We start from the raw sequence: 27532 nt of genomic DNA, 5'->3' as shown, positions 1-27532 counted from the left end.
TATATCATTCTGTTTTCTAAACAGTAAATTAAAGAGCTGTCTCTACTACTTGCATGATGTTTTGGGGAAATCTTGCAACCAAAGAATCTGTCTTTTATTCCAAAATCCAAACTCGAGATATAATTATGGAGAAAAGGGCTGAGGAAGCAAAGCTAGCCTGTTTTGTTTTGATTGGACTAAAAGTTTAGACTCAAGCTCTCTGTGGTCAGGAGGCTGAGATTAAAGAGTCTGTAATTAGATTCAATACTCTATGTGTCTTAATGCCCTGAAAGGCCAAACCCTTCTCTGCAGGCAGTGGTAGCTGCCAGGATCATCAAAAATAGTCCATAGATGCAAGTGAAAAGGAAATTATGCACGCTTTCTGAAACAGTTTGTTCTTACTTGTTGTGTCTTGCTTCTGTAAAAAGAAAGGATAGGAAATCCCTCAAAATATCAAGAAAACAGGTAGATCTTGAGGTTGAAAAGAAAGTGTTTTACTTCTGAAAACAGATTGCCTAATTCTTGTAGGTAATCCTCTAGGTTCAAGTCATAGTTTTTGCTTCTCTTGTTTTCCTCACATTAGATACAGTGGTAGCCAAAGCAAAATAGGTTATTAGATGTGTGTGGTTTTATGTGTGCACGTGCGTGGGTGTGTGAACAGAGAAGAGTTTTCTTCTCCAAAGTCAGAAGAGGACAGGTGCATCTTTTGATTTATAGTTTACGCCAAATAAAAATTAATGCTTTTGTTTCAGAAGTTTCTTCGTTTATGTTAACAGTAGTGAGAAAAATGAAGCATTGTTTTAGCTGAATCAACACTTGAGGGCAATGCTTGAGGATGAGTTTGGTGCTGGTGACCTTCTGCAAAGGAAGGGGTGGCACTCGATGGCTCCACTGTTCCCTGGCCCAGCTGCCCAGCGCCGGGGCTGACGGGAAGCGGCTCCGGACCGCGCTCTGAGCGCTCTTCTCTTTTGCAGGCAAGTTAAAGATCAAAATAAGAAAGTAGCCAATCTGAAGCACAAAGAACAAGTGGAGAAAAAGAAGAGTGCACAGATGCTGGAGGAGGCCAGGAGACGAGAGGATAACCTTAATGACAGCTCCCAACAGCTTCAGGTAAGCTGGGAATTGAATTCATGCAATTAGGACAATCAGGCAGGCTTATCTGCCTGGCTCTCTGCTCTACCTCCTGATCTGTTTTCATAGCTGTTACCTAAGAAATTTGTTACTGATTGTTTAGAAGGACACATCTATCCTACAGCACTTCAGAGAAAGCAGTCTCTCTCAACTGCCTTCATATCTTACTCAATTTCCATAAGAGGAAAAAATACTTTTAACTGCCAACTTGGTTATGAAGTGCATCGTTGAAATAATTATATCAATTCTGTATTGAGATTGGTGTGACATTTCTTTCTTCTCTGCTCTTCTAACAGACTTTTTCTTTAGCTGTTTTGTGTATTTTCCCAGCTGGTTTTACCTTACACTGGTGTCTTTTCTTCAGTAAATGAAAGCTAACCAAGTAAGTATTCTTAGAGTCAGCTGGAATTGTTGTGGGGTAACTGTAGGACCATGCTTTCTATGTGTAGTCATCCTTGTTTACTCTACCTCTTGAATTCTTGGTGTGCTTACTAGTCAGTTGGCTTTATTTCCGAAATGATCGTGCTGCTGCCCCACGGAGTTATCTGGTCACCTCAAATCTGCCCAGGCATAAGAAAGCCACTGGTATAAAAGCAAGTAAAATACTTCTCAGAGCGCTGTGTGTTGAGATTAGCTGCAGGAGGTTTATCAAATGGTAAGTTTTCAATTGCTGTCATAAAAATATTAAACTATTGGTGTGAAGTAAAGAAAGATACCATGATGCTAAGTGTGGAGATAATAGACATTTTGACTGTGTTTTCTTTAATTTACAAAAGTAACTTTCTTTTTGGTGAGTGAAAATAAACATGGTAACAGTACCCTACCCTGTAGTCTTTCATTTTGTGAATCTTTAAAGAGCAAGCCCTTCTTTGGTGTTTTCCTTTGTTATCCTAGGTTAAATCCTGTTTCTTTTTACCAGCCACATATCTCAATACATCTACCATGAAGACACAGAATACATCCTAAGAGTTCACTAGTAAAGATAAATTCTCTCCTTAATTCAAACAGATGCTCCTTTACTTTGTTCTGTGGGATGCTGGGGGGATGTTTTCAGCTAAAACTCTGAAAGAACCACAGAAATATGTGTCCATGTGGAATGCTCTCAGATGCACCATTTTGTGGTTTTCCCCATCAACTCCAGTCCTGTATGTACAGGGCACTGAAATAGTTAACTTCCAAGTGTACGAAAATGATTTCATAACTGCAGCCCTTTATAAAAGGAGGGAATGTGGGATTTCTACATCTGCTAATGGGTTTTGTGGCTGTAATGCTATGGCAATTCACAAGGCTCTCGTTATGTGGCAGCTAAGTTTAAATAACACAATCCTCCCGGTATTAATGAAATGTCTTTAAAAATTCCTAAAACTACTACAATATTTGGTTAGATTTCTAATCTGCATTTGAGTAAATCTGTATTTCAAGTTGGAAAACACAGCTGGTACTTGATATTTGCCTTGCAGTTACGTGGATGGTGGATTTATTGAATGACACCATTCCATCAGACCATCATCTTTGTTTTTATGTAGCACTTCCAGATTTTAAAAGGGATGGCTTCCTTTCCTGGCTTCCCCGTTCCCCCCTCCCCCAATTATTCTTTCCCTTTTCATTTTTCTACTTCACATACGTAATACACTGAAAAAAGCCTGAAATTTGTCTTCTCTCAGCTTCTATTTGCATACTGAAACCACTTTTTTTTTTTTTTTTAAGAAACAGTAAATTCTGTAAAATGTTTGTACTGCATAGCAGTGAACAGAGAGTGATATTTCAGTTACTGAAAACTTTTTAAGTCCTGTTTAAACTATTTAAGTTTCTGGTATGTCAAGGATGGTACGGATTTGATGGGATCAGTGAGGCAGCTTTTGCTCTGAAATTAGATGGAAAAAATGGTGCTGCTTTACATCAGAGTTCTTTAAGGATGTATAGCTGCCCTTGCAATTTCTTATCCAGTTCTTTACTTATAAAGTGTTTTAAGCAGTTGCGAGAGCATAGATACAAAAATATGAGTATCAGGGATGTCTTCACCTTTTTCTATTCAGGTTTTCCAACTAGAGATCTCTATAGAGCAGTACATACTTTTTTGCACTTTGCTTATGTTGTGTTTTATTCTGCACTGATGTCTGTTGTTTTCTATATAATTACATGCAAGTTTTTCTGACATTGAAAACAGACATTACTAAATGCGTGAAATAATTTAAGATTGAAGTATGATGTGATAGTCAACACTGAAATGTGCAAGTTATCATGGTATTAATTTTACTTGATTTTCCCTAGTGCTTTTCCTGCTTTTGTGAATGTAATTGTCCTGTTTGGGTGGGCTCGATTTTAGAGAGCCTTTCCCCATATTCAGCACAAGGCTGAAGGGAATGCTTTCATTCACAGATGAAAAAGGTCTGTATGCTCTAATGAAAATATCAGGCTAAGGTAAAATATGGAGTGTTTAATGACAAGTGACAGGTTCAATAAAAGCTCCTTCCTTTAGAAGAGCCCTCTGCTTGTAGCCTCCCTCTCTCAAGGACTGCAACATTTTGGTTTCCTGGAAGTAAAATTTACCCAGGACCACATTTCAGTTTGTTAGTTGTGGAGACCTGTCTTCTCTCTAGACTCTTAAAGGGCACTGCCTTGTAATAGATTAAAAAAAAATTAAACCTAAGAGGACTGTAGATTTTTAACATTTTTTTTTATTCAACCATTGTTGGCTTTGGGGTCAGGACACACAAGCACCAATTTCAGATAATTTTGGTCTCGGTGGTTTTGGCTGGGATTAATAATAAGACATTATGAAATGCTTAAAAATATATGATGTGCATGTTCTTCGGTTGACCGTCTGCAATCCAGTCAAATAAACACGCTCCCAAGCACACAGTGCCCTCCTCTCCTCTCTGTCCCTAACAGGCCTGTGGTTTCTTTCTTCCTGAGTCCAGTAACAAAATGTTCATTTATTCACAGAGCTCTGATGATGGAAATTTGGTATTTTGGGGAGTGAGGGAAGAATGAAAACCATAATGTCTCAATTCTAGGGAGATAGATAAATGGCTTTCCAAATTTGTCTTTTCCGCCTGGGCTCCCTTAAACCACAACTCTCCAGAGATCTGAGAGGTTAACTAGTGTCTGGTCTATAAGCAGGATAAAAAACCAAACAAACTGTTGGGCTGGAGTAGAAAATTTTTGCTTGAAGTAACTAAAGCTTGGCTATTGTGAAAAATAATTGATATGCTGTTTAGTCCTAGAAAGATAGTGTTTACTGAAACTTCATTATATTTGAATGGATATTTCAAGCTGAAGGAAGTATGACACCTTCAGACAATTCTTCTGAAAGGAAGTATGCATATTTTCTAGTTCTATCACTCTAGCATCTTCCAGACTTTTTCCAGACTTTTCAGAATATCTGTGGTGTGTATTTGTGTACTGTTGAATCAGTGTTGCAGCAAGTACCCATCAATCTCTAATTGCTGCTGACAAACTATATGTCCAGATGATGTGTAAGATATAATTGAGTGCTTTAATGAGCTACTGTAGAAAGCAAGTAAACTTACTAGCTCTTTTTTTTTCTTTTTCCACATCCACATTTAGATAATTTAATGTATATTCGTAATCCATGAATTGTAGATGCAAGTATATGCTGTTTGTTTCTTGTGATAGTGTATTTCTTTTATCATATTGGAAAAAACCTATCCTTTCAGTGGAAAGAACTCTACTTTTAACCTAAACAAATATGCAACTTTATGTTCAATAATATTTTTACGGTGATCCAGGCAAAGCTCGATGAAATAAATAGATAGGCAAGTACCTTCTCATCAAATGAACCTTCTATATTCATTAAATATCAGCCACAATGTCCCAAGCCTGCCAAGCGTTTAGGAGGCGTTTGGGCAATGCCCTTACCAGTGTGCTTTAACTTTAGCCAGCCCTGAACTGGCCAGGAGGTTGGACTGGGTGGTTGCTGCAGATCCCTTCCAGCTGAAATAGTCTGTTCTGGTTAACTGTTTGGTATGCACACAGTCAGTGTCAACACTCAAAAACCTGAAAACCCAAGTGGAGCCCAGTACTTCTGGTCTTAAATTACTGAAGAATTTCCTCTTGATGTGCTATGACTGGATCTTGAAGGTGGGGTGGATGAAGTTTTTTCATCTCATCTCTTGACAGTAATGCTATGCCATAATGAAAATTATGTTTTGTTCTCTTTTGTCTATTATTAAAAGCAAGATTATGCTTTCCTAACCAATCTCTGAACTTGCTTTTGGACAGTGAGTACTAAACTTCAGAAGAAACGGTTAAAGTAAACCTTTCCAAGTTAAAGCTCAAGATCTTCTTGATAACTTTCTAGGCATCATCAAATTTGAAGCAGATTGGTTATGCTAGTTAAATATGTTAGCTGTTTTCCTGGGATAAGTGACTTTCAAGTGCAGAGTTCTGGGCTAATTCTCTTCCATGTAGACCACTGCCATATCAGATTCCAGCCTTGCCTGCCAGATGAGTGGAGTGTACAGTTCAACATATTGCAGCCCAGGAAGCTGTCAGCTACTCTGTTTCAGCCTGGCAGAAATCTATTCTTTAATGCCATCTTGCATCTGCAGGATTCTTTCCAGAGAACAGTCTGACATGTCAAACATGTATCTGCTCACTGAGCTCAGATGCACCTTTGGGAATTACTCAGGTTGAAATGTTCTTTTTCTCTCTCTTCCTCTCCCGGTCCTTTTTAGACATTAATTACATCATGGAGAGGTTTTGGCCTCGCTGTCCCTGGGTAATTCTCCATGCTGCCCAGCCTTGGAGGTGTTAGTATTCTGTGGGCCTGACCGGGTGCCATTAGCACTTACGCAAGTGGCTGTAATTTCACTTAAGGCTACATTCAGTTCTAGGTCATCCTCATCCTGTCATCCAGGACAGAGCTCATGGCATCAATCACTGAAAGGATACCAATTCACTTTGCAATTCATTCGTAAAGAAATGTTTTAGTGCTTTTTGAAAGGATGAGTTTTTCTTGTCAGTTACCAAATAGGATGAAACTTAATATTGTTACATGTTCTCGATAATTAAGCCAAACGTGGCTCTGAGGTAATGTGGATCAGTGTTTTACTGTCTGTCTCTCAGTGTTATGTAGGACTTTTTTTAGTGAAAATGCAGCAAGTATGAACAAATGCAGGCTCTAAAGAACAAGCATAACTCATAAAAATCTAAATAGAATAATTGTATGCAAATTTTTCCTCCTATTTTATTTGGGCAGTGGTAGCCAATAGGTGGTTTTGGGATCACTTACCCACCAGCTCTTTCTCTCAGAGATTCTGTGACAGCTGGCTATGCATTACAAAACAGGATATACATATGCAGTAGAGACATCAGTATGCATCATGATTCATTAGTGATGTAATATTCCAGTAGGAATTTTCATTTCCATCAGCTTTTACAATACGTTACAGAAAATACAGTGTTCCACAAACTTTTCATTCTGTATGTATTTGGAGGGTTGTGATTTGCAGCACAGTGTGTTGCAGTTAGTGTAGATACAGGCACATATTTAACCCTGGCAGATGCTTTGAGAAAAGCTAGCTCTTGTTCTGATCATGTCATAACCCTCTGTCAAGAGAGCTTTTTCTTATCTTTCCTGGATGTCTGGGAGAAGTTCCAAAAATTATGACCTTTTAGCTACACTTTTTGTCACTTAGAGTGAGGGGAAGTTTCTTGAGGGGAGGTGAGGAGGAATTAATTTGAATTGTAGCCCTTTTTTGGGAATTAAAAAATCATAATTAAGCATTTCTGGATACACCTACTTTTATGGCATGAAAGCTGAATAGACACCTCACTTCATACTTCATTATATATGTGTGAAATAATATAGTAATTATAGACAAGACTCAGGTATTCTTCATTTGTAATGCTCTCTAACTGAAGAAGGGCTTAGACATTTTCACCTTAATCATTTTTATCATTCAGTGACATAGAAACAGGACTGAAAAGTTCATTGGACAATGGAGAAATACTGCACAGGGCTAGAAATCAGTGCATGATATGAAATAGCACTATTGTGACATTATATTTTCATGTAAAAATTGCACGTTGGATTTCCATCCCAGCAAGACAGTAGTGCACATAAAAATGAGCTTCTATCTTACAAAAAGGGTTTCTCCTCTTGTCTCTTTTGAAATGATAAAGTACAATGTAGATTTCAAGAAAGGGCATGAAGATTTACTAACAGTTTGCCAGAAAGTAAGCTCAACAAGGTAAGAGAAGCATCTTGACAAACAAGAAGCCCTGCAGCATCTGCTCAGGTGATGTCCTGTTCCTAGAGAGATCAGTGCTTTTTATCTCTTATGCTTTTACACGTGTGCCTGGTGGACTTGGCAAGACAGTAATTCTCCATTTACTTAAAGGAATCTCATCAAGACAAGCTTTCATACACATTAAAACTAAAGATTATTTACCTGGGTCTGTTTCTAATACCAGTTTCCAAGTTTTCCTTATAGAAATCTGATATCTCTTTCTCCAAACAACTGCATACAAAGTATATGGTAGTAGGGGTGACTATTAAAAAAGTGTAAATTTACCTCTCTCATTTCTTAGTTTTCTTGGATTTGTTAGGTTTTGGTGCGTTAACATTCTTACAATGTGGGCTGTGAGCCATGAGCAAACTGTGGGGACAGTCGTGTCTCCAGTTTTATTGAAGCCATTTTTCTAATGAATATTTGCAAGGTCTAACTAACTTTATTTTTGCTCATGTCTGAAATGTTGCATGCTGAAGCACCAACAAAAAACATTCACTTTTGAACATGGAAAAATGATTTGTCTCAGAAACAGATTTCTCTGTGGCTATACAAATTGTAGAAAGAAGATGCAGCTTTTTTATCTAAAATAGAGTATCACAATAAATACATGACCTTGTTCCTAATTTGATATGGCAGTTCTTATAGAGCTAGAATCTGTCATTCTACATAATTGATGTTTATGACATTAAATCCATAGTTAAGGAATTACCTTTTCTTGTGCCTCACCAGGAGAGAGTGCTCCATTCAGAGTACTTGTTACCATAACCTTTAGGAAGGAAGCTTGAAGGGCCCTGACTGTTGAAATGGAGAAGCATTTCCCTGGATAGACACTTAGCCATCTGCTCTATCAGTTTTCACTTTATGGTTTAGTTTAGTTTACCATGCATTTATTATGTGCAGGTTAGATGAATTCATTGCTTTCACATCTTTAAAAAAGATGAACCATTTGACTTTGTCTTCTTATATAAAGTAAAAATGCTCTACAGTTTTGAACAGACAGCTGGAAAAATTTCGTGGAAGTCACTATTTACAACTAGCATTAGGCAATCTCCCAATTATCCCAGTATTTCCTTTAACTGCAAATTGAGATTTGTAGTGAGAGAAAGCCATCATGTGGCCTGAGAGTTTTTAATAGAGGAAAGAAGACTCCCTACATCCTAACATTTGTGAGTGATCCAGCAGGACTGTTATTCCCCAGACACACTTTCACCCAGTCTTTTCTGCAGAAACATTATGTGTCCATGGAAGATGAAACCTGTTATTTGTGCTCTTGGCTGTTTGGCAAAGGCAAGGGTTGGTACCCTTTATGATATGCCAGAAACTAAGTACAGTGAGGACTGGACAGCTGAATGTGTGCCAACAACCTTAACCACTGGATGTTTTTTGCATAGGCTTTTTTCCCCAAGATTAGTATCTGAGTTCAAACTGCTTTCCTAAAAACTGTCAGAGAGATTAATGTATCTGTTGACAACGTGGTGTGGTTCCTGTGAGGAGGTCTCCCCTGAGAGTAGAAAACATTGAGGGCCAGATTTAAGCAAAACAATAGGAGCACATTGAAGGGGAAGAACAGCTCTCTTTTCATTTCGGTGTCTTATTTCATGAGCCTGAGAAATGGTAATAAATTTGCATTTTTTTCTTTTTCTTGATTTTTTTCCTGCCTCTCTCATAAGCTTTTTTTTTTTTTTTTACTTGCTGTGTTGAAAGTGGTTTCTAACTCATTTCTCCCCAAGAATAAAAATGCCCAATTGCCATGGCTCATTTCATAGTCTCATTGTTTAATAAAATTGCTATTCTGTTTTATTCTTCTTTTGCACAATAGAAAAAGAAAGGGAGATGGGCGATGATGGGGATCTCCGACAGAATTCAGAACTTATTTTTAAAAAATAATACATATGGATTTTTTTTTTTTCTATGCTTTGGGAACAAATGCTCAAGCATTTCCTTAAAATATTTCCTCTAATTCATTTCAAATAGTAGTAAACCTAATTAATTTCATTCTAAATCAGTATTTTTCTTTAATCTTGCTTACTAAGCTGCCCAAATTGATGTCACCCTTAAACTACTCTTTTTTCTTTTTCTGTATAGAAATCAGTCTATTCTGTCTTTAATTAGCACTTTCCTATTAAATTTTTCTCTTTGGCTAAAATTTACACATTCTTAGGATATATCAGAACAACTGCTCTTACTGTGATGTGCAAATATAGACTGGAATTGAGACTTAGGCTGCAAACTGTGTTCAGAAGTGACAGAAGGCTGTACCATACTAAAAGTCAGCACCAGTCCTTTCACCTCCTTCATTTGGTTTGATGTGCACTCAGACCTCAATGCAGGCATGGGGAAAACTTAACTATGCTGGTATCACTTAGTCTATTACTGAGGATTAAAGGAGGATGATATTGACATTCTAGAAGATGTCTGTAGTCAGTTAAAATTCATCAGCAAATTCACTTTAGAACATTATGTTGGTTTTGTTGCTTGCATTTGAATTCTTCCTACATTTTGATATCATTGGGGTCAGATGATTTTCCAAAGCAAGGAGAGGGCATGAAAAGCAAGGCAATAAAAGCTGAAGGAGCACAGTGTCTCAACAACAGGCATCCATGTCCTTCTAGAGCACAACTTTCTGCCTGCCAGTCACCCCCTCATCATCCTTTTGAAGAACCATTGAGTATTCTTAAACTGTAAACATTTTTTTTGCATTTTAAGTGCATATGTCTTTATGTCCCAATGCTATGAAACAGTTTTTTTTTTGTGCTGAGGTGATATATATCTAGCTAAAAAATGGCAGATGTAATGTTTTCTGTAAATCAAACTAAATTTTTGTACCATTCCAAATTATGTTTATTGATTTATTCAGGATGTTTAAATGAAAGATAACCTATATAGCTCCACAAGTATCTCATAACTGGAACCCATGGGTAAAAGAGAAGGTGGAATTCAGCATAAGTATATATTTATTTATATGTCAGGAGAAACAATCTTAAATATATGTGCGCAATGATGGGTTCTTTTTAGCTCTGTTACCATAGGAGAGCAATCTCAGAATTAGAATAAATAGTTTTATGAAAATGTTATTGGTTAGAAGAACTATTAAAAGCCATTTAAGAAGTATGAAACAGCAAACCAGAAAATGCTGCTGTGCCACTGTGTGCATCAGCAGTGCATTCCCCTGGTCAATAACGTGCAGTGATGCCAACCATCCACCACAGAAAAGGGTGTGGCAAACGTGGGAAAGGGAAAGGCAAGGAAGAAAGTAGTAAACATATGGACAGGCTTCTGTTCAAACAGATATGAAATAAAATTAAATACTTGAACATGGAAAAGCAGTGAGTGACGACAAGAGCCAGGGAGTACGTTTTCCAGCTTTGTAGACTGAAAATAATAGAGGATCATTTTGGAATATTTAGGGCTAAAGGACAACAAAAACTGTTTTTCTCATTCCTCTGAACTAGTTCAGGCTTTTATAGAAACAATTGGAATTTTCATACAAAGAAGTGAGAATCTGTCAGAATGTGAAGTGTTTCCATTTTCTCATTCTTTTGGGTTTTAAGTCAGGTAATTTTAGAGGTGATTTTTATGAATGTTATGATACTAAGTTGCCTGTTTAAGGCTACTGTCAGTGTAATGCTTCAGATACACAAATGAGAAGCTTTTATTTTCAAACACCTTATTCCAATATTTTGAAACTCATTATTATTTAGCTGTCCAATTTTTACATTTTTACATTATTCTATTCTCATCAATTGTATCTAATAGGTTTTCCATACAGACAGATGAATTCACTGCTGCTGCACACCTAAGTCATTCCATTCTCCTTGATCCTTCCTTGCTGAACTTAGAATAAGTTTCTGTTACTGTATACAAGTCATATTTCCTGTCTTCAGGTGTATCCTTAAGTGGTACAGCTGATTGTGCATTTGCTAGTAAAGATAGTGAGAACAGTTTTGATATTTTAAGCCAAGCATTTCCCTAAATTAATATGTCTGTTTCTGGTTAGTAGCTGAGTCCATGTTGTACCAAGGCAGATCTTTTCCTTGAAATTACCTTCACTTGATGTGTCTGACTTTCAGGGGGATTGTGGGTGCATTGGGGTGTTCCTGGATGGTGTGAAAAACAGTGATAATTTAATTCTGATGGGAAATTGTTTTAATGATCTCTAGTTTGAAGATGTGGAAAAAGGAGGATGTCTGCATGGAGTGAAATTAAGAATAGGATTTTTTTAGCTTAAATAAAATGATTAGTGGTTAGCAATGGGATCTCTACAGATGGTTGCTTTAAAGGAAGCAGTTCATAGCACAAATAGAAAAGCTGCTTTACTATGATGAACATCAAGAAAAAGGCATCAGAGGCTAAAATCAAAAACCAGAGATGGTTGCAGGAATTCCCTTCAAAACTGAGAGAGTGGAAGAGATTCAGTGGGATCAACTGCTCAGTAAGCATTTCCTCAGTGGTGTTTTTATCAGTAGCAAGTTTTGGCATATATTCAGCTATGAAAAAGAGGGAAAACAAGAGAAGTGGTTTTTATAGCTATCTATGCATGCTGCTCTGATGGGTTTTTTTGCTAAAGGATTGAAAATGAGCAAAGAAAGGTAGGTCTTATGACTTGTGATATATTAGTACAATGGTGATGACAGGACTGACATTTACAAAGAGAGTTCAGGCAAATAAGGCTGTATCAAGGGAGTAACATATGGGTTTGAGCTTTGTGTTAATAGTGCAGTTAGTTAGAACTGCTGCTGGTTTTTTCTGTAATCCTGTATCAATTTAGGAGCCTTGAGTCATAGTATTGATTTATGAGTGAAGAAAAAATCTTGGTACAGTAGCATTTCTCCAATTAGCCTCTCCAAAAAACACCACACACATCCCCAGAAAAAAGAAGACAAACCAGATAAACAAAAAAAACCACAAAGGCCCATAACAATTAGAGATATCTATTGCTTTTGCTCACTTCAGATCATTTTCACAGCTGCATTGTCAGCTTTGGGTCCCATTTCAGTAGTCCAAGCAGTGACCTGCTGTGGTTTGATAGAAACGTTGTCCCTCTAGGTTTTAAAAACTACAAATGTGGTAATTTTCAACAGCCGGAGCAAAGTGTTAAAACTGCTGGCACCCCGTGCAGCTGCTAAATGGTAAACCTGGTTGTTAGTATTGGCAAGGTGCTTGGGTCTGTCTGGGCTGTCGCTAATGAGAAGTGCCTGTACAAGCCCCAGATCCATAACGGATTGCTGTGCTGGGAGCACCAAGCTTACAACAGCAGGAAAGAAGTGTCAAAGAGACGGCAGCTATCAGGAGAGGACATTGCCAGCTTCCCACAGGAATAACCACTTCTGCCTTTCCCTTCCTGGGCCTGTGTAATGGTCCAGAACTGTCCTTTTCTTCTCCTTCTGGGCCTGTGTAATGGTCTAGAACTGTCCTTTTCTTCTCCTTCTTCCTGTTCTCCTTCAACTAGTATTGATTAGGATCCTTTCTTATCATTACCTCAGGCCCTGTGTATTTCACTTTGCTCCTGATGTTGAACAAAAGCACTGCATGTTCTGGAAATACTTTTGGAAAGTAATGCACCTGGGTGGTCAGACGTAAAATATCTTGAAAGAAAAAAGTGTGAATGGCTGGAGTTATAAACACATTTTTTGTATATAATTTAGCAATTGTCAGGCAATAATAGCAATATGCATGAGTTTAATTAAGGCTTTTGTGTGTATCTAAGAAAAAGACAATGTTAAAAATTAAGCCTCTATTTTCATTAAGTTTTTGCTAAGTTTTTTTTCCCCTCCCATTTCACTTTCCTTTCATTTAAATTAGATCTGTTGATAGTAATTTGTATCTATCTGGTTATTGTCAGTTGCACTCTATCACTAGAGTTGATACATTTCTTTCCCAATTTTTATGGGTTTGGGTGTTTTTTTTCCCATGTACATATATTTTAGTGTGCATCCTTCCCATGTATAGAAGAGCACATATTTTTGTTGGCAGCATCATTCATAGTCCTGCATCACTCTGAAGTATTCTCAAGGGACAGTATAGTTGACACAATACTCAAGGGACAGTGTAGTTGAAACACCATTCTATTTTCTACTTTTCTATTTAAAAAGAAAATTTCACTGGCCATTTCTCATAATCTGTTGGCTTCTGTACAGTTTTTTTCACCATGCTAATTTTAATGGGCTGGTTATATTAAATCTATCATCCTAGAAATAATATTTATCCATTTTTTCTTTTTACTGTAAATATATTTTTGTTCTCTCTGGAACTGATGATCCACAAGTGCACACATACTCTGGATGTACACATATTCTCTTTTTCCATTGTAGTATTCTCAGAAGAATGTACTCGTCACCTTCTATTGTTCCTCATGTTTTCAATACAGCATATGTGGTGCTGTGGCCAGCTTTGGTTGCACTTCCCTCTCAACTCCTATTGGAAATAAATTCTTCTACTGCAGTTCTTCTCCTTTAGTCTCCTGTAGTTATTTTTCTGTGTTTATGTAACTTGTCAGGCTTCAGTTCCAATCCCTGTGTCTTATTTGGCAGATACAATCCTCCAGATGCTGACATATGTTGTTCTAATGACATAATCATCGTGTATCTCAGGTCTGATCTCCAAAGATGAGGAAATGTTGATCAAGGAGCTCCTGCTTGGCAGTTTGTGCCTTGTAGCTCTCAGACTGTTCCTTTCATTCAGCAACTCCTGATAATTACATATGCTGTTGCTGTGCTTACAGAAAAGCCCTCTTCATCCCGCTCTGTGAGAAACAGGAACGTCACATAAACCTAGTACTTGGATATACTCAGCTTCTGCCTAACAGCCAGAGATTTATTCCCCCATCACAGATAACCCCCAATACACTAGTTTTTTAATTTTACCAATTTAGAGCACCAAGACAGCTGGATGCAGCCAGCATTAGCATCCGTGGTTGTTGTAACTCTACTGCTTGTTCCTGCCCAGCAATGTCTATAGTAGCAGCTCTTTACATGGTAGTTTGCCTCTGTTCCTTTATTTTCAGAGTCTTTAGTGTTGGATCTGTGTTTATTTGGGGTTTATGCTACATCTTAGCACCAAGCTATACACTACCCTAAAGGTATTTACTTCTTCAGGAGTTTATAAACTCTTCTTTCATTCCACTTTTCAAGCAAATATGTTTTTGGAGGTTTGGGGTTTTTTATATTGCCATTTTCTTCAGGAAATGGTAATGAATTAAACGATTTTCTGTGGACATCTGTAGCTTTGGATGAGTTGCAAAAGGACCCCAAACACTCTTTTTGAGCTAAATTCTGTCATAACTACCATTGGGTTTTGTTACCATGGTGTTCTGGCCTTCAGCATTTACCTGATATATATTCTTGAAAACCCCAAAAGTCAAAGTATTGTCTCATCAGTGTAAGTGGTATTTCTCCATTTATGAGTGACAATTTTGTATGTTTTTCATGTTCAGAGACTTGAAGTAGTTGATCAGCATGTGGAACCGAATGAAGGAGATCCACCATGCTCACCTGAGCTTTAAGGCCCTATGACTGTTTGCTCCTGAAATCAAATGAAACTGTAATACCACATTTTGGTACCACCACCTTATATATTCCCTTAAAGCTTCAGGACCTTCTTAGGAAAATATGCAGGTTTTTACAGATATTTTTCAGAGAAAAGCAGACATTATTTAACTAACTGATGTATTTTCACCAATTGTGCTCTTCTGAAGAGTAGCTATTTGGCATAGCATCTTGTCTTCTGGGCCCAGTAGTTCAACCAACACCGCAGAAACACACCTTCAATAATTTTGTGAGTCTTTTGGCATCTTTTGGTAGATTCCTGAAATTGCAAACCAGAAGTCCTCAGTAATGGGCTGTCTATAAGGAGAACCAATTTTTCCTCTTCATATTTGGTACTGGTTATGCCCAAAAAGAGGAAGCAAGGGAACTTCATGGAAGATTTTGAAAAGTCTTGGAAGAAGATTTCAATTTTTCATATTAATTAACCAGCATGCACTTTAGAGTTACAGTTAATCAGGCCCTCGTATTTTTAACTGGGAAAAAAATCTTAACATTTGTGCATGGGTTGTCTCCAAACATTGGTGAAGAATTTGTTGTCTCAAGAACTAAATGACCGTATCCATGAGGAAGCTTTAAGTAGTACTAGAGGCAGTGGACAGTCCTGAGTTCCCAGGTTCCACTTACCCAGTGGAAGGTCAGTTCACTAGGGAGAGTTTTATTCCATCTAGAATGGACTGAGGTCATTACCATTAAGTTCTTTATCTAGGTCATGGCTTCTTGAGGAAATGCCTGATAAGAAAAAGCAATAGTTCACAAGAATAAGGGCTTGTAATGTTGTAATGATTTCACTGTTTAAGAAGTAATTGATTCCTAGCGCAAAGCACTTCCAGTATTGTGTTCTTCCCATCTGATCTCTGAAAAGTGCACAGGTAAAACGTGCTATTGCATTATTTACAGGGTTATGTGACAGAAATCTTTCCCTACCTAGGTGATTGTCTAGTCCTAGAAATACTTTTAACAGTTAAAAGAATCATTTCATTGCCTTCTCAAACTGTTAACTAATATGTCCCAAGAGCTGACTAGAGAAATCCACCTTAATTCCAAGAGTGAAATTAGGCCATAAAGATCTTTGTGAGTATAGTTCAAGACATGGTTATGAAGTTTGCCAGGATACCTCAGATTTAATTGAACCTAAATGCCTTGGTGAATGCATGTATCCTATTTCATGCACTTCCATAAAACTTCGTGGCAGATTACACATCACATGAATGCAGGATAGATTAAATTGATACATCATTTTAACATGCATCACTTGGCCATCCCAGCACTTCCTTCCTGAAGTGAAAGGAAAAGCCCAGAAATGTGCGTCAGTCACACCTCCTTTTCCTTTCAGGCTTTCAGACAGGCATGTATGGAATTAGTTTTGCATGCACATCAGCAACTGGATCACAGCACAGGTAGCAAAAATTTTTATTGTGCCTGAACCTTGGCACTCCCACAGTGTCGAACGGGATTTTCGTTTTCTGTGTGCTGCCACCAGTGAGCATAAAGGCAGAGCTGTCTCCTCTTTCCCAGTCTAATTCCATCTCTGCTGTGCAGTATCATGCAGATGGGATGCAGGAAGATAAGGGAGGGAGGGCCATGGAGGTATTTGGGTAGGTAGTACACCTTGAAGAATGCAGTTACTGTACAGGTAAGTAATATTTTTTTTTTCTTTCTGAGTAGTCATCTGTATAAGATTCCTGAAAAGAGACTGTCACTGTTTATCATTCTGCAGTTTTGTCAAAATACAGGAATTTTCGCCCTTGGGGTGATGTTCAAAGGTATGATTGCTTCAGAGGAACAGTCACTGTAGGAAAAAACTTATAACTGTAGTTAAAATTGATAGAAGATTTTTTCTAGAGTTTAATTCTTATCACAATAAAGCTAGAATACTTCATGTAATTAAATGGAGGAAATCAACAGCAGCACAGGTCAGCATGAGCCTATCATGTTTTAAAGAGTTCAGAGCCAAACAGCTGGGAAAACATGCCAGTATGTTACAAGGCAGACGCAGGTTCACTTCAATTTATCTACTAATATGAGACAGCAGCTTTTATTTAAAAAAAAAAGTCGTTCAAATGCTGATCAGTTAGGCATGAATCAATGAGCTAGAAACAAAATAATTCTTTAGGAGTGTTTTGAGACTATGCTATGGAGGTGTTACCTGACTAAGCAACAACCTGCAGTTCCTGCCAGTCATTTGTGTAGTTTTTTAAGGTGGTTACACACATCATGACACCATTAGAGGAGTAAAATTGCACATCTTCTAACTAGATTTGACTGAGACAGGGAAAACTTTTACTTAGTCTTTCCTTACTGGGTGGGTTATTAGTATTAGACTTAAGTTAAAAGATCACCATTTCTAGGCAATTCATTCTAAGTCAGCACTGGACTTTTTAACTTGCAACTCTCTACTATATATGTAAAAGTTTGTGTATTGTTTTAGGAAAATTAATTACATATGGATGTATATTTTTCAAATGCAGGTAATGTGGCACTGTATTTTTGGTATCACCAGTTGTTCTTCCTCCTGTCCCTCAAGAGTTCACCTGTCTCAACAGAGCACTATATAGTGTCCTGTTTAATACAGTGAATTCACCTCTGAAATGTTTGCCTGGAATGAAGACTGGATATACCTGTGTTAGGACGTTTTATTCTGCATTCTTATTTTAAAGGAGTTTCCATTTTAAATGCAGCTGTTCAAATGTACAATTCCCACTTCTGTTAATTGACACAGAGAACTACACATTCACTTGGCTGTCCATGAATGATATATCAAGAAGTAAAGTTCATAATTGTTCTGTAATGCCGATAGGCAAATAAATATTTCCCATGTCTGACATGGTCAGTATTCTGTGCAGAGAATTTTGTAACCTTATTATTCATCTTTTTGATAAGACTTTGTTTAGGCTTATCATAACCATAAAGTCATTTTGGAAGATGTTATCAGTGTTCCTAAAAGATTCAGAAAGTATGAAAACATGTTAAGCAACTCCTGTTTTTGAAATGTAGATCTCTCCATTTGTTTCTTTAGAAAACAGCAATTACTTGCCCTGTGACTCCACCTTGGAATGTACCCATCAGCAGAAAGCTCCTCTGCTTGCAAAGCCTAACTACTCCTGCTGTCTGTGCTGGTGGTTGAACACCAGCCTTGCTCTTTACCTGGGCAGTGGTGCCATATGTCCTGCACTAGTCTGATACAAAGCTTTGCATCTCTGCTTGAACACTCTCATTGAAAGGGGCAGTTTTGAGACTGTCAGAAATGGTTTTCATACAACTGTCTTTGGGGATATGGTCCTAGAAAGCAGGGTTCAAGGAATAACTCAGATTTCATTTATTAAACTCCAGTGACTAATTTTCTCATTAAGATGGTTGCAAGGTCAGTTTTTTCCCAAGTCAGTCTTCTTTTACCTTATTCTTTATATGGTACAAAACTCTTTCAGGGTATCAGTAGAAAATTACAATTCTAAATAGAAAAGGACAGAAGCCAAAGAGGTACATTTGACAAAGAGAAAAATGCCAACAAAGAAAAGCATTTTTGATTCTTCCACTGCTGCTGAGATGGCTGAAAAGCCATGTATTAACTTCAGTATGCATTAATATCTCGTCTGAACCCTATGATCTAAAGCAATCTGCAAGACAAGAACTGCAGAAATCTTCTGTCAAGCTGCGCCCTTGCGGTGGATTTGTTAAGCAGCCGTGGTGCAGGGCATTCATGTATGCACAGCCTGCTTTGCAGCCTTCTGTCCAAGCTGCTTCTGCAGAAGCAGGAGATACACATTTATTTTCCTTGCAAGACTCAAGTAACGAGAGTCTCCTTTACAAATAACAATACCACTATTTTGTATATACATATTTTTTAAGTTATTCTGCTTTTAGAAACCAATGAAACAGTATATTTTCTGGGGAGCAATACAGTTTTCTTCAGTGGTCTGAACATATGAGGCACAGCTGAACCCACAGCTGTGAAGATGCTCTTAATCAAAGAATAAGTGTTTAGGGAGTCTTGATACTTGAATGTCTGAGATTCAGACAGCCCAGATGAATCCTTCCTATTTCCTAGAGAGCCTTTGATGTAAAAACTTTCTTTAAGACTTAGTCTGAACAGTGGAAAACTCTGTTGGGTCGATGTTTGCTTTTCTCCCTCTTAACCTGGAAATGGTGAATTCCAAAGTGCAGTGCTGTTTCCCTTCTTACCATGCCTGCTGCTGAATGTGCAAGCAAACAGGCAATTCTGAATGCCTGCTACCTTCCTGCCACTTCTGGCTTCTGTGCTTCAGAACTGCTTACTAATCCTTATTTTCCAACAATCCTTGCTTCTCTGTGCTGTATGTTCTGACAGGACTGATATATCCACACCAGGCAAGCACTCTTGCTTTGAGGTCCTGTTTTGCTGGCTTTCTCCTTCTCTTTACTCTGATCTTCCTCTTACTCTTACATCCCTTCATCATTCTTTCCTTTTTGTGAAGATTATTTGCCTGCAATTGCACCTTGGGAGGGAGAAACACATTTTGGTTGGCTTAAAATGTGGTTGGTAAAAGGCTGTAGTTCCAAACAAGTCATCTTCACCTAGTCTCCCGTCATTTTCCAGGACAATCTGCGTAAAAAGGATGATCGGATTGAAGAATTGGAAGAGGCACTCAGAGAAAGTGTTCAGATAACTGCAGAGCGGGAAATGGTGCTAGCACAAGAGGAGTCAGCCAGGATCAATGCTGAGAAACAGGTCTGCAATCTTGTTAAGTCACTGGTAGTCCTCCTAGGAAGGTAACCAGACAGTGAAGTACTAATTTCCCTGCTTTCCTGCTTGAAACAGAGCTGGCTTTCTTTGATGATCCTCTGTGTCTGTTCCAGCATTAGGTGACAGAACTCATAAAATCTGCAAAGCCTTCATAATAAGTTGTATTTCATAGGTAAGATTTTCTTAAAATCAAAATATAAGGTATCCTGAGATAACTTTTGAAATATTGGTTTAAGCACTAACTTCTGATCTGTCTTGCCTGACAAAGCTGCCTTCCTGTGTGTAAGGCATACTTAGGTTTACTGTCTTTTTCATTGAATGTATTTGAAAGACAATGATTTTTATTAGCCTGGTTGTGTTTATGGACCACAATCTCCTTGCACTTGCAAAACAACTGGTTAAAAAGACAAATCCCTTGGCTTGAGCCAAGCATGCACACAGAAAATAGGCACCTGTGTACTGAAGCCACAAGTAGGAACTTTTATGCATTAATTGATTTTTTGCCATTGATGAGATGACTCTGAAGACTCATGGACATGCCTGTTTTTAACTCAGGTGAGTAACCATCAAGAAAGCATACCATAAGTGATGAATAAATCTGCGAGACTTTGCTAAAGCTTGTGAAGCAGAAGCTGAGACTGGCACTCTTTGTGAGCCTCTACAGTGTTTGTCACTGTTCCTTATGACAGTAATTAGCAAACAGGAGCATTTGGTTAGTTGCATTTCAGGGGAGGAATCTCCTTGTCTTTGTTATTTACTTAACAACACTTCTGACCAAGTGCACTTCTAAACATTTTAAGAGGTTTTTCTTAACCTGTATTGTATCACAGGCTTTAATGAAAAAAAGGTAAAAATCTGACTTTTCCAGAAGAAAACACTCTTTAGGCTAAACAAGCTCACCTGTTTGCTGGTGGACATATTGAGGATAATTCTGGTTGCTGTATTTTAGGATCCTAGACAGTATCAGATCAGTATCAGTATCAGGTCCTAGACACTTTCAAGACTGTCTTCTTTCCAAACTTCTTATAGCCTTTATAAAAATTGCATGGACTAGAAATGTTAACTGGGTAGTGAATGCCACTTCAAAGATTAGATCTCCTTGAAAGGAAAACATACCTAACAAAGCATTGGGTTCTGTGATGAGGCACAAAACCAGTATGTGCCTCAAAATCAAACTAGTATGTGATTTGATGCCTAGGATGTTATAATGTTTTAATTAATTAGTTACAAGACAAAGTGACTGTTTATGTTCTTTGAGCACATAGAAGCTGGTGCTCAAAGAATATAAAAAAAGTATAATTATAAAAATATATAATATATATAAATATTAAAACTAGAACATTGGAATTGGGTGTAACATCTTAAAAATGAGACAAGGCAGGGAAATCCACAGCCTGAAGATCAATAAACCATCAGGGTCAAGAGAGAGATTGAGAAGAGCAGAAGAGAGCCAAGACGAGTAAGATTTGTGGATAAAGATTGGTGGAATATGGTAGGTAACAGCATAAAAAAGAAATTAACTTGGATGTAGCAGTGCATATGGAAGTGAGAAGGAGAAAGAAGGATGGAGTGGGAGCAGCAGTATTGGAAGACAGAAAAGCTGACATCTATGACAGCAGTGTCTTACTGCAGCATAACTAAACTGCCAGTTCTGACCAGTTACCGTTTTTAAAGTATGAGCAACAAATCAGCACAGAGGAAAAGGCTCTGGGAGAGCTTTATTCCAGTCAGCACTGCGAGACCTGCTGTGCCCCACTTTGTCCAACACGATTTTGGGTGTGGTATCAGTTAAATACAGTCAGGTGTATTTAAAGTGGTGGCAAGCAGCTGTTTTTCCAAGGTGCAGAGGAGACTTCCCTTCAAATGTTTTTCAGTGCATATTCCTTCAATTACTTTTAAAGAATGCCCCTTTTTGTTTTATTATGTTCTGAGGAAGTTCTCTGTAGAATTCTGGAAGACAAGCACAGATAATTTTAGAGTTTTAAAATGCAAGACTCTATGTTGCATATACTATCAATGGCAGATCCATTGACTTTCACAAACCCTATAATAGGTTATGAATATTCTTAGACCAAGTGTGAGTGATGTGTGGGATTTTTAAAATGTTGATGTTGTTCAAACTGATTATAATTTGCTTTTAATTGCATGCTTTTTCTTTCCTCTCTTTTTTATCTTGTTTTCTACCATTTTGCCACTTCACTGCCTGTCTGAAGCTTTTTAATGAATCAGTGCATGAGGTCAACCATTTTGGCTTTAGGTGGTTCAAGGTATGAGGACATCTCATTAGTGTGTCCCTCTGCTCCCATATTTAGTGTTGTTACTGTAGCCTCGTGTTGTGTAATCCTACCCTCCATCATCTCATGGTGTGTGGTGTTGTGCTATTTTATAGGCTTCAGTTTTGAATTACAGTGTCCACGAAGCCACCCTGCATTTCATGGTTCTCATATATCCATTATAGATTAAAATCTTGCTCTCTGTAATCTAGTGTTTGAAAATATCCTGTCAGTGTGTATTAACTGTGACAGTGGGTTAACTGTGTTAATACACAATCTGTGTATGCAAGACGTCTCCTGCTGACTAAAGACTTCTGTTTATTTCAGGATTTTAGACCTGTTCTTTCTTTCATCTTTCCCAAAAATAAAATCAGGCATTTCCTGCTGGGAGCAGAGCACCTATTGAATTGGGCATCGTTTTAGTGTCCCTGCTGATCTGTGTAGCAGAAACCCTGCCATACAGAAAGCAGATGAGGCAGTCTTGCACAGCTGGGAAGGCTTGAAAGTTCTTCAAGCCCTTCTTTCTAATAGTCTTCACCTGGTTTTGCTGGTGCACCTGCTGAATCCTGTGTGTAAATATCGTTGTGAATTCCTTACAGCTGTGGGCTTATGTAGTACTGTGGCTAGTCCCACTAGTTCAGCCCTTTGTGTGGAAGGTCAGAAGGTGTGTGGAGACTTCTTTGTAAGTACTGCCCATAAGGCTGAAGGTAGGACTTCTTGGATAAATGCTTCTATTGTAAAGGGGTTTTTTAGTAGAGATGGTAAATGTAGATTCAGACATGATTTCTGCATTAACCAAACCTGAGTTTATTTTAGAAAGGCTATCATTATGTTCATTAGGGGGGAAAAGAGGAATTATAGAGAAGTTTTTTCCTGCTCAGAAATGCAGCTGTAGTTTTGCTTGCTAGGAAAAACTGTTGGAGGTTTTCTTTGACTAGAAGCCCTGTCTTGTTCACAAACCCTTTCGCTGTCCTGGTGTGTCTTACCATCCCTTCTCCTGCAGCAGGAAGCAGGAGGTTATCCTTTGCATGAATTGAGTCTTAATCAGCACCATTCCCAGGCCAATGCTGGAAATGTGCTTTGATCCTTATGAAAGAATGAGACCCTTTTAGTGAAATAAAGTGAAACCCAAGTTCAAGTTCTGTGACTGAGTGTCGATCAATAATTAGCGACAGGTTCTTGTCTCAAGGAGCACAACAGTAGGATTACTGGCATTTTGATCCCTCCTTACTGGAGGGCATAGTTCACAAATATCTTCTGACCTAAGATACTTCATGCTCTCCTTCTCCTTGCTCACTTTCATCCCCATACTTGAGTGCACATCCCTGCTGTTTTCCCAGCCAAGGTCGTTGTGAGGCTGTGTTGTGAAACAGAGCAGTGACCTAATTCATGGTAACAACTTTTATTTTTTTGAAGGGATTTTTTCATGTGAAGCACTTCACTGACCTGGTTCATGGATCCCCATGCAGAACTTGAGGGAGATCTGAGGAAACATTGACCTGTGGGGGCAGGACTGAGAAGTGGAGGCAGGAATTGCTTAGTATTATTACTAAAAATACTTTTAGCAGAAACTTAATGCAGCCTTTACAATGGGCTACTATTTCTTTGAGTGAGATGGTGCATTGCCTGACCACAGCATATGTTTCTCTGGCTTATTTTATTTCCTTCAAATTTGAAAAGCAGAAGATTTTAGACATTTAAATAATGCTTCTGCTGATAGTAGTGCAGCTCTGTTCCCTCACGAATATCAGCTCCTGGTTAAATGCACTCTCTGTATAGTATCAGCTAACATTTAACTCCTTACCCTAAAACCTAATGGCAAATAAACACATAAAATAATGACCATTACCTCGTCATTCCTTCCTTCCTTAAGTAGCTACTTAAACTGAAATTTTTGAGTTGGCAGTCTGATCTTGACACCTTCCATCAACTTTTTTTGAAGTTATGGTTCTCAGTGGGAAATTTCAAATGAAGTTAAGTATGTAGATGTATAAATAGCCATATCTGTGTTCATACACTGTGTCTTTTTATCCTCCACAGGGCAGATTTTTCTGCTTTCCCTTTTTAAGGAAAAAATAAAAGCCTGAATATTGTAAAAGTAATGTATTGATTAAATGTATTTTCTTACGCTCATTCCATTCTCCCACTGTCTCTATAAATTATTTCAGCAGGATTTAATATTATTTCAGGTACGCATTACATGTAAAATGTGTTGATAACAAGACTCCTGAAATTCTCTATCACATATCTTACATATCAAATTTTTATCTGTTTGTTAAGGAAAAATAAACATGAAATAGGTTAATAACTCAACCAGCACTTCCTTCACAGTTCTCTCCTGTTTCCCTACTGTAAATACAAGGTCTGCAAGGGTTTGAATGTAGAGTAGAGCCTCTAAGAGCCTTTTCTGTCTTATGTGTAAGTTACTGTACAGAAATTCTCACCAAGTTTTGAATGGTACCTGTCATTTGCACTTCCATCAGAACACCATTCTGGTTTTAACTTTCTAGCAAATATTATTTAGACTACAATTCCTTGTAAGAATAGAACAGAAACTACATTTACCATAGATTTATCATATATTGGACCCTATCCTATCAAGTACCTTCTAAAAATGCAAAATAAATTAAAAGACATACCTTTTTTGCTGAGCATTCTGTTGCTGAAATAGATCTGAAATATTTTCTCACATATATTGAGCACTGGAATTATTTCACAGCACAAATTCTGACACACTAAGTGACTTCCTGCAGGTCCCTGTAAATGAAGAATATAAAGGGGAATTTCTCTGAACCACTTACCTATAGATGTTTTCTGAGCACCATAGAAATGTCAGAGTTCTGATTGCTCTGTAGTACATGCTGGACAGTTTGCTTTTAATGAATGTTTTTATCTTTTCTTCTGTATCTCCTAATGGGAAATTTGATAAACTAAGAGATGGGAGATCAAGGCAGTAATCCAAGGTATGGTTTGGGGTGAAGGTACTGGAGTTTTTTTCTATAATTTTTCTAAGGAGTTTACAGTTCTTTGGCTGAACTTCCCTTGAGTATATTCTGAAAAGCTCTTTTCTGTAAAAGTCTGCCAAAATCATTTTGGCTTTTGAGTGTGTGTATATATGTACATGTGCAAAGTAATTTGTGTACTTAGTCCATATTAAATAAAACTCTTTGCTAAAACCTTGTATTTTAATTTTTTTTACTGATAGAAAATTTTAAGAGCTTTTTAAGTCAGTGTCAGCCCAAAGTATAACCTTACCATTGTTTCCCAAGAGATTTACTTTATTCTTCTGTCTGATTGTTCTGCTTTGGGTAGAGAAAGCATTTTGGGTAACTGAAGTTCACCATGCACTGTGTCCTTGTCAGTGAATATGTTTGCAGTAATTTTTAGGAGCACTGCATCTCCCTAATGTTGCTTCTTTTCCCCAGATATTTCAATGGATTACATAACCTTTTCCTTTAAAAATACGCAGATTTGTACTGAGTAACTCTCCCTGCAAGGGAGAGGTAATTTGGTATGTAATTCCCTCTGCATTCAGTAATGTACCTTTTAAGAGCTGGAGGAGTGGAATTTTTCTGTCTTAGTTGTGTTCAGCTGTGCTGAGCTGGGGGCTTGGGAGGTTCTTTTTGCCTCCAGATGGGAAGAATGAATAGAGAGAGAAATGATGAATAGAAAATCATGCCTAATGACTTTGAGGCAGAGATATTTTTCTAACATTATAGACAAAAAACTTCTAAATCTTTTAGAAGCATAGAACTGTTTAGGTTGGAAAAGACCTCCAAGATCATCGGGTCCAACCACTGACAGTGCCAAGCCCACCACTAAACCATGTCCCTAAGCACCACATCTACCTGTCTTTTAAATTCCTCCAGGGATGATGACTTTGTTTTTGTTTAATTTGTTGCTCTTGTTTAAGGTTGCAAAGTAGTCAAAATTTGATGACTTTCAGGAGAATTGGGGACACTGAAAGGATAATTAACCTCTGCGCAAAATATACATTGAGCATTTCTCCATATAAGTCACCTTTTCATTTAATGAAATGAGAAATACTGATGGAAACTTATATATAAATTTGGTGCAAGTGCCGATTTTTAGATAATTTCGTCTGTATTTTTATCCCTTTTTATTGTTTAATAGATAAATACCGATTTCATGTTATACCTTTTATTATAGTCAGGTATTCCAGACAAAGCTCTATCTTGGCATCTCTCTGCCTGTTATATTCTTTTCTTAAGCACCTACCTCTAGACAGCATTTTATTTGTTGTGGCTCAAGAGAAAACCAAATTCTTGCAGATTTGGTTACATTAATGCTTGTTTGTAATTGTAAGGACCCATGCAAATACTTGTGTTAATATTTGTTTAAGCTAGTCCTGTGCTTTTTTCTTTTTAAATTTCTTTTCCAGTTGCATTCTTTAACTGTGATCTTAAATGCAGGTGTGATACAATAATATGTAGATTAAAGCATTAGAAAAGCTCATTAGACTTGAACATTAGATTCATAAATTGAAAAATATATGTTCTTTTTCTGACATAATTGATTTTTCCCCAAAATCCATGAAGTGCAAGAAGAGAAACTGTTTTCCTTTCCATAGCATTCTGCTATATAGAAAACCGCAGGAAAGTGACAAGCTTGAGGCTCATTAAATTGAGGATGCCTCTTCATTTGAAATATTTCCTACTCACACAAAAGCTTCCAGACTTTCCTGTACTGCTGTGTACCGTTGGATTCCTTCAAACCCTTCAGTGAATTGCAGCCTGAATTCAGTTGGCTCCAAATAGTGGAAGTTCTTTTTATTTATTGTAGTTATGTTCTGCTATTTGCTGTCTGTTAACTACAGTGCTAAAGATCTGCTTCCACAAGTTTCTAGAGGTGGAAACTTTCCTGAGCTTGCCAATGAGACTGTGCTTCTTCAGTTTGCCACATGTTCAACCTTCACATGGCAGTGCATGTGCTTTCATTTATTTATGTTCATGATCCTTAATGTCTTTTGGGAAAAGAGTGTTAAAGTTGTATATGGAATCAGCATAACGTTTTTCACTGCTTGCAGTGAGTTAATACATCATCCCAGAATTTTTCTCTTTGGAAAATCAATCTGTGCTATATAAATTGACAGTCTTTGCTATGCTGTGTAGCACAGCATTAAATATTTACTTCAAATATTACTCAGTTAGGTCTAAACTGTCTGCCATAGTGACATATCCTAGTTAACCTGAAACTGTCTAAAATGCAGCAAAATGGAAATCGGCGTGGTCTGCAGAAAGCTGGTGAAAAACTGCTAAAAACCTTGGGCAATTAGTCTCGCTTCTACTTTAGCAGCTGTAGATGTAACCTGAGAAAGGGCGATTTATTTTGAAGATGGCCACGTTTAGAGTTGTGGCTGGAGTATCATGAATTAACCATGGCTCTCGAGACTTTTGTTTGGATGTGATAAATTGTGCCAAGTGAGCGTGTGCAGCGCTCCACAGAATGTGCTTCATGTGCTGCATTCGTGTGTCTCTGCCTCTGGAGAGATTTTTAAAAGGTGATCAAAATCCAGGTTTTTTCAAAGTTGATTGTTATTCCTAGTGATTGCTGCTGTGTTCCCAAGGGGTGGGAGAGACTCATTGCTACCCATGGAAGATAAAC

At 37.7% G+C, this 27532-nt stretch overlaps 1 protein-coding gene across 8 annotated transcripts in view; it reads left to right on the top strand.

Annotated features, from left to right (window-relative positions):
• The window catches only part of ERC1 (ELKS/RAB6-interacting/CAST family member 1), a 282351-nt gene that overhangs the window by 146497 nt on the left and 108322 nt on the right, over positions 1-27532 (top strand). For 7 of the 8 annotated variants that reach the window (XM_069003676.1, XM_069003675.1, XM_069003674.1 and 4 more), the window contains 2 exons: positions 954-1089; positions 19488-19619. In XM_069003676.1, coding sequence (XP_068859777.1) covers positions 954-1089; positions 19488-19619 — 268 coding nt within the window. The remainder of the gene's footprint in view (positions 1-953; positions 1090-19487; positions 19620-27532) is intronic. The other variant, XM_069003679.1, reaches the window with a different exon arrangement.

This window comes from Aphelocoma coerulescens, chromosome 1A (genome assembly GCF_041296385.1).
Source record: "Aphelocoma coerulescens isolate FSJ_1873_10779 chromosome 1A, UR_Acoe_1.0, whole genome shotgun sequence".
NCBI lineage: Eukaryota > Metazoa > Chordata > Aves > Passeriformes > Corvidae > Aphelocoma > Aphelocoma coerulescens.
This window is presented reverse-complemented; position numbering and strand designations above follow the sequence as displayed.